General features: G+C 38.5%; 1 protein-coding gene across 1 annotated transcript in view; it reads right to left on the bottom strand.

Moving 5' to 3' along the window:
* Positions 1–12,850, bottom strand: part of DYNLT2B (dynein light chain Tctex-type 2B) — a 28,137-nt gene that overhangs the window by 823 nt on the left and 14,464 nt on the right. Inside the window, exons 3-4 of the mRNA XM_007171612.2 lie at positions 11,026–11,095; positions 2,168–2,231 (exon numbers count right to left, since the gene is read on the bottom strand). Of these exons, the coding sequence (XP_007171674.1) occupies positions 2,168–2,231; positions 11,026–11,095 (134 nt within the window). The remainder of the gene's footprint in view (positions 1–2,167; positions 2,232–11,025; positions 11,096–12,850) is intronic.

Raw genomic sequence — 12,850 nt, 5'->3', positions numbered from 1 at the left:
GCAAATTCTGTGGTTAGCCCACTTCCCTGGCTCCTTGGATGGGATTACTGTGAGCTGTGTTCTCAAACAGTGCTATCTGTGGTGAGGGACCTATTTTTTTGTTTGTTTTAACTGCCAATCCCTTATGAACTGATACTTTCATAAAATACAATAGAAATTAATAACTAAGAAAATGAAATGAAAAAAGAAACATACAAATATAACCAAAACTTATTAGATTCAATGAACATAAAATTACTTTGTCAAATTCCATGAGCGTTTCTAAACCCTTACACATAATTTATGTACTTATCTTGTTGAGGACCTATAACAAACAGTTCATAGACTGGCACTGGTCTGTGGACCCCACTTTGACTGGCACTGTTCTTACAATGCCACCCAGAGTTCTCCACCAGGACTGAGCCCTGGTTATCCACAGCAATTATCAGCTCAATAGTATATGCTTTTCTCTCCCCTCTCTCATTTCCTCATCTTCTATTGGTCCTTCCTGGGATCTTCTCCCAAATAAAGTACTTTAAGTTCTAAAAAATGAAGCCTAAATAAACACTCAACAAACTGAACTAAAGATACAGTAGACTAACTCAGCAACCTAGACCAGGCTTTCAAAAATTATTTTTAGACAGCGCCCCAACTAATCCTGTATTCTAAAACCTGATCCTGATAATCTTTAAAGCAGCCACAACTACTGAAGCCCACATGCCTAGAGCCCGTGCTCCACAACAAGAGAAGCCACCGCAATGAGAGGCTCACACATCGCAACGAAGAGTAGCCCCCTCTCACCGCAACTAGAGAAAGCCCGCACACAGCAACGAAGACCCAATGCAGCCAAAAATACAATAAATAAATAAAAATATAAATAAATTTATTTTTTTAAAAAATATATATAAGGCCACTACAGAAGCTGGCACATAATAGGAGCTCAGAATTATTTGTTGAATGAATGAACTGTATTATATAAGGACTCAGAGAAATACGCAGTTTTAACTCCAAAAAGCAGGAAAAACCACCACCTGAGCTTTATTTACCCTTCCCCTAGAAAGCTGATAAATGAAGATTTACATAGTACTTCCCACTGTTCAGCCTTTGATCCCTAGGGCAGTTGAGCATAAAATAAAACTTTGGTAGGACCATAGAATTTTAGAGCTGAAAGGTACCTTAAGATCATCTACACAAGCAGCTTCCATACCTGGCAGTAAGTATAATCATGTGGAGAACTTTTTTAAAAATTCAGATTCACTGATCCAACCCCTGGCTTGTTTGATCAGAATCTATTGAGCAGAGCCTTAGCATCTGTATTTTAAACAAGTTCCTCAAATTATTCTTAGGCAGTCACAGCCAGTCTTTAGGAAAATCTAGTACAGCTTCCTAGTGTTACTGATACAACCACAGAAAAGTTCAATGATTTACCTAAAGTCACTTAATTAGAAAGTTACAGAGCTAGAAATGGAACCTCTCTCCTAATTCACCCAATCTAGTTCTTTTCTACTCTACTGTACTTTAATTCTGACTCTACTAATTCACAGCCTGGGAGCATTTGGATAGAAGATGGGAATATTTCTGGAAGCAAGTACAAAATAACAACATATGATTAAAATATATGACATTCATGTCAATAACATACCAATGTTTAAATGAAACCTCTTTTTAAAAATTCCTCCTTACTTTTGTTTAGTTTTGAGAAATAGCTTTAAGATAAAGTAATTAATTTTATTACTGAAAGGAAAATCACCTTTGCTCATGGAATCCCTGCCACCCAAATTTCTTTGCAGCTTAGCAAACTGCTATATGTCTATTAGCACCAAATAAATAATATGCGATTTCCACATTCAAACTTGTGAAGAGTTACATCATAAAGTATCCTTGCCTATAAGCAGCACTCTAGGTTTCTGCTTTAATAACACAAACGAACAGTAAAATCATCTTATCCAGAAGAAGTCTCAGACAAATGTCTAAAACTAAAGTGTCCTCAGGGACTTCCCTGGCGGTCCACTGCAGGAGGCACGGGTTCAATCCCTGGTTGGGGAACTAAGATCCCACATGCCGTGTGGCACGGCCAAAATAAATAAATAAATAAAGTGTCCTCACATCTTAACAAATAGTAAGTGATTTGACTTGGAATGCCCACGTGACCTTAAGAAAGGAAAAAAAGGGTTCCAAATAGGCTTACATTCATGAAAACATCATGAGTACAGTTGTCAGCGTCAGCATCCCAGAAACAGCGAGCAGCCATGCTAAAAAGTCAAAGAATAGAGAATTATCAACAATATAACAAGGATCTGAACTATATATATCTGCCACAAGCAAACGTTTTCCTTGATACATTCTTATACATCAGTGCTTCCAAACCTTTTCACAGAACGAGATGACATACAGAAGATCATATTTGTACAGCAGAGTATACTGGGTAAACTAGAAGGGACTGGAGTCATAGATAAGGCTGCTTTCAGCTGGAGGTGACCAGCCCAGGGGTCTAGCAGCCTCAGACTCTGATGGCTGCCTGATGGCCTGATGGCTGAAGTCACTGGTAGTCTGGGTGGGAAGCTCTGTTATAGATTATTTCAGGTAAGATATCTATGTGTGACTTTTAGAGGAAATAATACCTACGACTTATGGCTAAAATGGGCTCAATTCCTGCACAATAATATGAGAAGGTAGGTCTGGAAAGGACCCAACAAATTATTTAGTCCAACCTGATCATTTTATAGAGTCACAGAAAAGAAAGGGGCAAACTCTGAACTAGAATTCAATCTTCTAACTAATTCTAAATCCAGTATTATCTCTAGAGGATGCTATACTACCTCTAAATTCTAAAATTAGCCATTCTCCTCTCCCCAGTTCTTGGATAAGAAAAAATGTCAGTAAAAATAAAAGCCTATTTAAAAGTGGAAACAACTTAAATACCCAGAAGTATTGGATTGGTAAACAAAATTAAGGTATTTCTTAGCAATGAAATTCTATGCAGCCATTAAAGGTATTTTTTACAAAAAAAAAAACTTTAAGAACATGAAAAGATGTTCACAATATAATGTTAAGTTTAAAAAGTAATTTTAAATTTTTTAAGTTAAATGTATGTATATGATTCACCATTAACATTGAGCACTTACTTTGAGCCCCACTGGTCTAAGAGCTTTACATATATTAACTCAATCCTATGAGATAGGCATTATTATTATATCCATTTAATAAACATGGAAACTGAGAGTCAGAGAAATTAAGTAAACTTGTCCAAGGTCATTTATATAGTAAGTGACAAAGCTTGGCTTTGAATCTAGGCAGTTCAGCCTCAAGTCTGTAGAGAAAGGTATATATACACCATGCTATATTGGTTTAATTTTAAAAGACGGTTTGTTTTTTTTTTTAGTTTTACATAGAAGAGCTCCCCCCAGCCTAATATTTCACACATTCTTAAATCAAAAAAGTTCCACCTATTTCCAAACTGTAACAGTATGAAATAAAATTAATCTACTTAACTGATCAATCAACAAGTATTTATTTAGCAAGTACCATTTGTCCAGAAAGAGTAAAATCCGGTTTGTCCTCAAACAATTCTCAGCTTAAATAGGTGAAAAAAAATTAATACACACCAAAAGAATAAGATAATGTATTGTTGGTGCTGATTTATAGGTTATTAGGATTAAAAGGGATTATAATATCTATCTAGATCAAGCCTTCAAGTCCAAGTTGCACAATAGTTGAATTAAATCTGTAGAAGTGCTGAAGAATTTTAGAGAATTTAGAGAGGAGAAAAAGCCAAAGAAGATTTCATGAAGGAAGTAGTGCTTAAGCTGAGCAGAACCAAGTGACAGCATGAATATAAAAATGTATTTAATAAGTATTTGTTGAGTATTATATACGAGCAAAGTGCTAGGTGCAAATGATACAAAGATGCATAAAACACAATCCTTGCTTTCAAATTGTGGTCTCTTTACACAATTTCCCAATAAAAGGAACCAGAGCTCCTTGGAGAAACAGCCAATTCTAGGGCCACGGCTGTAAATATACAAGATAAACCTGGGACACTTGGGTCATATCAAAATCCTGGGCTACATCAAAAAGAATTTTATAGGGACTTCCCTGGTGGCGCAGTGGTTAAGACTCTGCACTCCCAATGCAGGGGGTCTGGGTTCGATCCCTGGTCAGGGAACTAGATCCCACATGCATGCTGCAACTAAGAGTTCGCACGCCACAACTAAGGAGGCCACCTGCCACGACTGAGACCCAGTGAACCAAATAAATAAATAAATATTTTTTTAAAAGAATGTTATATTTAGGGCTTCCCTGGTGGCGCAGTGGTTGAGAATCTGCCTGCCAATGCAGGGGACACGGGTTCGAGCCCTGGTCTGGGAAGATCCCACATGCCACGGAGCAACTGGGCCCGTGAGCCACAATTACTGAGCCTGTGCGTCTGGAGCCTGTGCTCCGCAACAAGAGAGGCCGCGATGGTGAGAGGCCCGCGCACCGCGATGAAGAGTGGTCCCCACTTGCCGCAACTAGAGAAAGCCCTCGCACAGAAACGAAGACTCAACACAGTCATAAATAAATAAATAAATAAAAGAACATGAATTTCTTTAAAAAAAAAAAAAAAGAATGTTATATTTAAATATATACATACACACATTTATGTATATATATTTTTTACACATATGTGTATATATATTTATATTGATAAAGTTATGTCAAAAGACTTAGAAGAAATATGATGGAACACTTTGTAGCAGGCCAATGCTCCCACCAAGTCAATTAGAAAAACCGAATAAAATGAATCAGAGAGCTGCTGAAGCAAATAGGACTAGGGGAGCCAAAATTCCAGAGAGGTGAATCACATGAGGTAAGCTGATATTCTGCAGCAAAGTTCTCCCTGGGGCATTTGCCAGCTCTGGGCACAGAGCTAGAGGCTGAGAGCCTGGGCTCTGCCCAGGTAGAAGACCAATTACTGAGGGAAAAAGAAACCAGCAGGACTGCTGGAAGTCTTGCAGGGCCGGGGGGATAAAACTGGAGGCTTGAGGGACCAAGATCCGTGTGAAAAAGGAGAGAGTAGAACTGAGCCGGTCACATAGTAGGTTTCCTCTCAAGACGTGTGCTGAATTCTGAAACTGCATAAGCAGGAACCCAAAAAGCTATGTGTGGTAGGCAAAATAATGGCCCCCCACCAAATATGTCTATGTCCTAAACTCCAGAACCTGTGACTATGTTATATTACATGGCAAAAATGGTTTTACAGATGTGTAACTAAGGATCTTGAGATGGGGAGATTATCCAGATGGGCTCAATTTAATCACAAGGGTCCTTATAAAAGAAAGAGGGAGGCAGGAGGGTCAGAATCAAGAGATATTTGAAGATGCAATGCTATTGGCTTTGAAGATGGAGGAAGGGTTTATGAGCTGAGGAATGCAGGTGGCCTCTAGAAGATGGAACAGGCAAGGGAATGGACTCTCCCCCAGAGCCTCCAGAAAGAATACAGTCCTGCCAACACCTTGATTTTAGCTCAACAAAACCCATTCTGAATTTACGATCTCTAGAACTGTAAAATAATATATTTTTGCTTTTTAAGGAAACTAATTCATTAAAGAAAAAGCCTCTGAAATGAAGAATAGTTTAATGCTGAGAAGACAAGGACTAAAAGTCAGTACCTGCTGAGGCTGGGGTTCCAATGAACACTCCAGGTTCTTGGTTGAAAGATCTGGAGGGCTATGTTCAAGACAGAAGGGTGAGCTAAAGATAGAGAGAGACTTATCAAATCAGCAACCCAACCTCAACTCAGCTCAGTATCTGATTGGATTACGGTAAGTAGTCCATATTCTACCTGAATTACAAATGAAAGGGTTAAACTTCTCTGAAGGAAAATAATATTATCTGGAAGTTTTACAGTTTTTTTTCTTAACACAATGTCTAGGACTCAAACTAGGCATGCCAAGAGACAGAGCCATATGAAAGCTTAACAAGACAAAAAAATAATCAAAGGAAACAGACTCACATGTGATCCAGATACTAGGGTAAGCACTGTTATGACCAAAATGCAAAAAAGGAGGAGAGAGGGAGGATGGAGAACATAGACAAAAAATAAAGAATTTCACTCTACAATTAGAATCTACAAAAAAAAATTTTTATGAAAAAAGAATTAAATGGGAATTCTAGACCTGAAAAATATAATAACAAATTAGGAATTCAGTTGGTGGGTTTAATAGCAGATTAGACACAATGGAAAAGAGGATTAATGAACTGAAGGACAGGTCAATAGAAAAATATCCAAACTGAAGCACAGAGAGAAAAAACAAAAATTCAGAAAAGAGCATAATAAATTACAGTAAAAAGATCTAAATACTTGTTATTGGAGTCCATAAAGGATAGCAGAGAGCAATGAAGCAGAGGTAATATTTTAAAAGATAATAGCCATATACATAGCACCCAGATCTTAGTTTCTAATGCCATTCTCCCATACAATGAACCTAGGCTCCTTAGAGAAATGGCTGATTCTAGGGCTGGGGCAGGGAATGGATAAGGTGGGGCATCTTATAGTGCCAGTAAATAAGGTTGTGCTCAAAAAACCCACAGCAGTAGGGTATGTGAAAGGGACCCAGGAGTCAGCTGAAAGAGCTCTCAATGGCCAAAGCTGGAACAATTTGAGCAACAAAATAAATAAAGTAGTACTGGATTATAATCCAAATTATAAAAATCCATAGTCCATACTGAAATAAATAAATGACTGAATAAATAAATAAATGAGAGAGAACAGACAAATCTCTTATGCTGAAAAATTCCAAGTAATTTATGTAGACACTCTGCCCTCAAGGAGGTGGAGCATAACTCCTTGCTCCTTAAGTGTGGGCTGCACATAGTGATTTCTTTGTAAAGAGTACAGTATGGAAAGGGGAAGAAAGAGTAACTTTATAGTGAAAAACCTGACAAGTACTACTCAGGCAGGGATCAAGGTTAACATCAACAGTAATATGTAATGTTGACAGTATGTACCCTGAAATGATATAATGAGAACAGCACTTTACCTCTGTGATCTTCCTCCCCAAAACCTATAATCCCAAACTAATCATGAGCAGCCAAATCCCATTTGAGGCATATTCTACAAAATACCTAACCAGTACTTCTCAAAACTGTCGAGGTCATCAAAACCAAGGAATGTCTGAGAAACTGTCATAGCCAAGAGAAGACTAAAGAGACATGTAATGTGGTATCCTAGATAGGATCCTAGAACAGAAAAGGGACATTAGGTGAAAACTAAAGAAATCCAAATAAAGTATGAACTTTAGTTAACGATAATGCATCAATATTGGTTCATTAATTGTGACAAATGTACCATACTAATAGAAGATGTTAATAATAGAAGAAACTGGATGTGAAGTACTTAAGAACTCTCTGTACTATCTCTGCAACTTTTCTGTAAATCTAAATTATTCTAAAAGATTTATTTAAAAAAAAAAACAAAGATAATGGTTAAGACGTTTCCCAATCTGATACAAAACAGATTCACGCGCCCACAAATTCAAAAGGCCCTGAGAACCCCAAGTAGAATAAATACAAAGAAAACTATATATCATTATAGTAAAAAGGCAATGAGAAAAACATTTTAAAGTGGCTAGGAAAAAAGACACATCACCTCCAAAGGAACAATAATAAGGCTTAGAGCTGATTTCTCAACAGAACCAACTGAAATCAGAAGACAATGTAATCACATCTTTAAAGTACTGAAAATGGAAAGGCATATATGCTTTCCTTCTATCTCTTTCCCTTAAGGAATGTAAATAAATGTAGTATTAAGCCATCTTCAACCATGCAGATGAGGACACAGCGGAGCAAGACAGGAGGGCCTATATCCTTGACAGCAGTGAAGCACCTCACCAGGCTTGGACTCCTATCTGGTGTGTTTTGAGAAAAGAAATAAAGTGTCTGTGTTTTTTCAAAAAAAAAAAAAAAAAAAACAAGGAATGAAGGAAGGGAAGGAAGGAAAGGGAAGGGAGGGGAGGGGAGGGGAAGAAGAAGCTACCAATGGCCAAAAATGGGACAATTTGAGCTTCAGTGAAGATACTAACTGCAATTGATTTAAACACATCACATATATTTAAAACCATGGGTTCATGGATAGAAAAAAAAACTCATTGGTAACCTTGGGAGGATGCTAGGGAACCAATTCATTACTCTGAAAATAGGTAAATTTATCCCTCCTTTCCTATACAAACTGTATCTCATTGTAATGAAACAAATGAAAGAAAAAAAAGTCATTCTTGGGCTTCCCTGGTGGCGCAGTGGTTGGGAGTCTGCCTGCTAGTGCAGGGGACACGGGTTCGAGCCCTGGTCTGGGAGGATCCCACGTGCCGCGGAGCAGCTGGGCCCGTGAGCCACAATTGCTGAGCCTGCGCGTCTGGAGCCTGTGCCCCGCGACGGGAGGGGCCGCGGTAGAGAGAGGCCCGCGCACCGCGATGAAGAGCGGTCCCCGCACCGCGATGAAGGGTGGCCCCCGCTTGCCGCAACTGGAGAAAGCCCTCGCACGAACCGAAGACCCAACACAGCCAAAAAAATAAATAAATAAATAAATAAATAAATAAGAAAATCCTTTAAAAAAAAAAAAAAAAAAAAAAAAAAAAAGTCATTCTTAATAGAAGAATTCCAGCTAATAAATAAAGAACAATGATAGAAGATCACTATCTTGTAACCTGTGATGAATAATGGATCTAGGACAGATGCTAAAATCATTAATGGTAAAGCTGATAGGGAACTTTATAATAGATGGATCTATCCAACAACATCTGAACTCCATGATCAATCTTAACAATAAAAATAGGAACAGCCAGACATTTTTGTGCCTCCTGATAAGATGCAATAGAATGTATACTAAACACCTATGTACTATTCTTGACCAAAACTCAAACCTATCACTGATTAAGACTAGATCTAACTACTTATTTACTAGAAATACAGGAGCTAGAAGACGTACTAAACAATACCATGGGGATACAATCCTCAAATACCAGAATGTAGGAAACTCTACAAGACAAACAACCCAATTTCCTCAACAAATAAATGGCAAGGTTAAAAAAAAAGGGGAGGAGGGAGGAGAAGCAAAATGACAGACTAAAAGAAATTTAAGAGACATATCAACCAAATGCAATGCGTGGACTTTGTCTGTATCCTGACTTGAACAAACTGTAAAAAAAATACACATATACACATACACACGCACAAAAACACACATATACATACATGCACATGTATATATGAGACAACTGGGAATAATTAAAAGCTAACTGAATGTTTTATAATATTAAGGATTTTCAATATTTACATGTGATATTTTATTATGTTGAAAAGGGCCCTTATATTTTAGAGATATATACTGTTGTATTTACAGATGAAATGATATGATGACTAGAACTTGCTTCAAGATAATCGGGTGGGGTCAGGGAGAGTAGATGGAGGTATAAATGAAACAACATGGGTGTGTGTTAATAACCTTAAAGATAAGTAATAGACATATGGGAGTTCCTTAGTCCCTGTACTTTTTCATATGCCTGAAATTTTAGATGATAAAAGTTTTAAAAGGAAGTGGGGAAGGCCTTATATGCCATGCTTTAGAGTTTAACCTGATCACATTTAACAAAGTCAGTCAGGACAAGTTTGAGGAGTTTATACTATACAGGGTTTGAAATAAACTCTGTAGAGTTTAAGAAAAGGAGGTGAGGGTGTACTTCTGGGAGACTGGTCTGCTGTGTGAATTGCAGAGAAGAGAGATCAGAGTCTGGAAGTGCTGATAAGGGGCTGCTAAGCAACCCTGGCATCCAGGTTATAGTGCGTGCAATGAGAGAGAGGAATGGCTGCATAAGATAAAAGAGAGTTCCACGCTTTTAAGCCTGAGTCACTGGAATCTTGGTAACAAGGCAGGAGACAGAGAAATGAAAATGAGAGGCTTATTTGAGGAGAGGAAGGGAAAAGAAATATGCAACTCTATTTGAACACGTTGACTCTGAGATGACAGAATAGTAAGTATTTCTTAAGTTTCTCTGTGGTGAAGAACTCTCCTGAAGCCTTTTGACCGAATGGTAGAGGGCACCACGGTGAAGAGCACTGTGCGAGGAGTCAGAAGCCTGGGCTCTATTAGTGAGCCTGACGCCAGCCAGATCTAGAATTTTGGGCAAATCATGCTGAACCTCATAAGTGTCATCATAAAATAAGGGGACTGGACACCAGAAAGAATCTGCATTCTCTTCCCAAGCAAACATTCTATAGTGAAAATTCTCAGTGATAGTATCTACAAGGTATTTTTTTTTATTCATCCAGCAAATATTTTCATACTTTCTTATAAAATACTGGACTAGGCACTGTTTACAAAGGGAAACAGGAGATTAACACTTGGGCACAGGAAAAGACAGGAAATACAGATTTTGAACTTGCCAATACAGGAATGATGGTTTGAGGTAATGAGAATGAATGAGCTCATTGAAAAAGCACACAGAAGAGCAGAAGAATAAGAACTGAGCCTTGAAGAAAGCTCACAGCTGGGGATGTAGGGGAGAAAGAAGAAACAGTTTAGGAGAGAATAATAAGTTAGAAAAACAGAAGAGAAACAAGTTACATAAGTGACATCGGGGCCAAAAAAACCAGAGTGAATTTTAAAAAACAGAAGCCCAGGCCAATAACAATAGCTATGAAAATTGTCACTCAGACAACTTTAAAGATATTAATTTAGGAGGATGGTAGGACCAAAAACCAGGCAACAAGGAATATGGGAGGAAACATATATACATAATCCTACACTCTCTCTGGGAGCATATATACATAAACCCTGAAAGACGTACTAGCCTACAGATACTATGAAAAGTGAGTTACCCCATGGAGCTCACCCAGACTGTCAACCTCACTGCTCAGTACCAGGATCTCTTCAGTTCACAGCTGCATTTTATTATACCGTCCATTCCTCTCACTCTTGCAAAGACACTATCTTACTGGATTGTCGAGAAGATGAACACCCAATAAGAAATATAGACAAATAAAAACACGAAGGAAAAACCAACTACTCACAATACACCTTCCCCTCTTTTTTCTCCAATCACTACTTGCACCACCATTTTATATCGGTCAAATCCCATTTCTGCAAAGAAAAAATAAGAAAGTTATCTATAAGCAAATATATGGTAAAATTACTTAATGAAGGCAAATTTGCCTAGAAATGAACATAAGCATTCAGTCTACAAGCACTTACTGAGTATGATTATAAGCTTGGGAGTCAGACTTGAGGACAAATTCTAACCATAAGCTTAGTAAGTGTGTAACTTTAGACGAGTTATTTAACTTTTTAGTTTAAGTCTCCCTCAACTGTTAAATGGGAATATCACTACCTTCCTCCTGGGGGTGTTGTGAGGTTACATAAGACAAGCTGCCTCCTGTCTCTACCCATTTCTCTTCCATAGTAGTCTCTCGGTAGGTCTTAGCTTCCTTCCTTTCTCCCCTACTCTAAGTCAGGTAATGAGCTAGGCCCTCAAGATACAGAGATAAATAAGATGCTCTTCTTGCCTTAAAGAACTCATAGTAGTTGGGAAGGCAAACATGGAAAATAAAATGAAAATGCAATATAGTAATAATTCAAAGAGAGGCACGTATAAGGTACATTAGGAGCACAGAGCTGAATGGCTCCTCCCTTTGACTGGGCAATGGGGAAGGGATGACCAGAAAAGGCTTCTTGGAGGATGAGATAAGTGAGCTGAGTCCTGAAAGACGAGTGAGAATTTACCAGATGGACAATGTTTCTCCATTCTATGGAGGGGGATAGCATATGCAAAGACACGGAGCATGGGATCTTTAGAAAAACGCAAGCTGTTCAGTAAGATAGAAAATAAACCATAAGATTCTGGAGAATACTGGCATGGCCTAGGACAACTCAGCTGCTTCCCCCAAAACTATACTGCTAAAACAGCAAAATCCTGAAAATCCTCCCCAACACCAAATCTGGGGGACAGAAAACTGAATGGGCATCTTTATCTTCCCTCCTTTCTGACCAAGGAATAGGGGAAACAGTGAAGAAAAAAAAAGTGAAACAGGCCAAGTTGAGACAGAGCCAACCCCTTTTTTTAAAAAAATAATCTTTCTCTTAATTTAGTCTTATTTTATTTTTTTATATATACAAAAATTTATTTATTTTATTTATTTATTTTTGGCTGTGTTGGGTCTTTGTTGCTGTGCACGGCATTTCTCTAGTTGTGGTGAGCGGGGGCTACTCTTTGTTGTGGTGCGCGGGCTTCTCATTGCGGTGGCTTCTCTTGTTGCACAGCACGGGCTCTAGGCGCGTGGGCTTCAGTAGTTGTGGTACGCGGGCTCAGTAGTTGTGGCTCGTGGGCTCTAGAGCACAGGATCAGTAGTTGTGGTGCACGGGCTTAGTTGCTCTGTGGCATGCGGGAACTTCCCAGACCAGGGCTCAAACCCGTGTCCCCTGCATTGGCAGGCAGATTCCTAACCACTGTACCACCAGGGAAGTCCCAGAGCCAATTCTTTTTGATGAAAGTAAAAGCTCCAGGATTATACAGTAAATTAGGCAAACAATCTGAACACTTATAGGAACCCTTCCATTGTGGGACATGAACCCTAATTCAGTATACTTAATAAAATCTCAGAAGGAGACAGAGTCCAAGTTATTTTTAAAAAACAGTGCACACAGCTCAGCTGAGCTTCCTCCTTTCTCTACCCATTCCTCTTCCTCCATTTCTCATACCCATGCTTTAGAAATGTGGCTAGAATATTAAATGCCCATCACTTAAAACACAGTTCTGAGGGAAAAATAAAATAGTCTTAGACACCATAAAACTCCTAGAAGAGAGCATAGGCAAAACATTCTCCGACAAAAATGATACCA

The sequence above is a fragment of the Balaenoptera acutorostrata genome, chromosome 4, assembly GCF_949987535.1.
Source record: "Balaenoptera acutorostrata chromosome 4, mBalAcu1.1, whole genome shotgun sequence".
Classification (NCBI taxonomy): domain Eukaryota; kingdom Metazoa; phylum Chordata; class Mammalia; order Artiodactyla; family Balaenopteridae; genus Balaenoptera; species Balaenoptera acutorostrata.
This window is presented reverse-complemented; position numbering and strand designations above follow the sequence as displayed.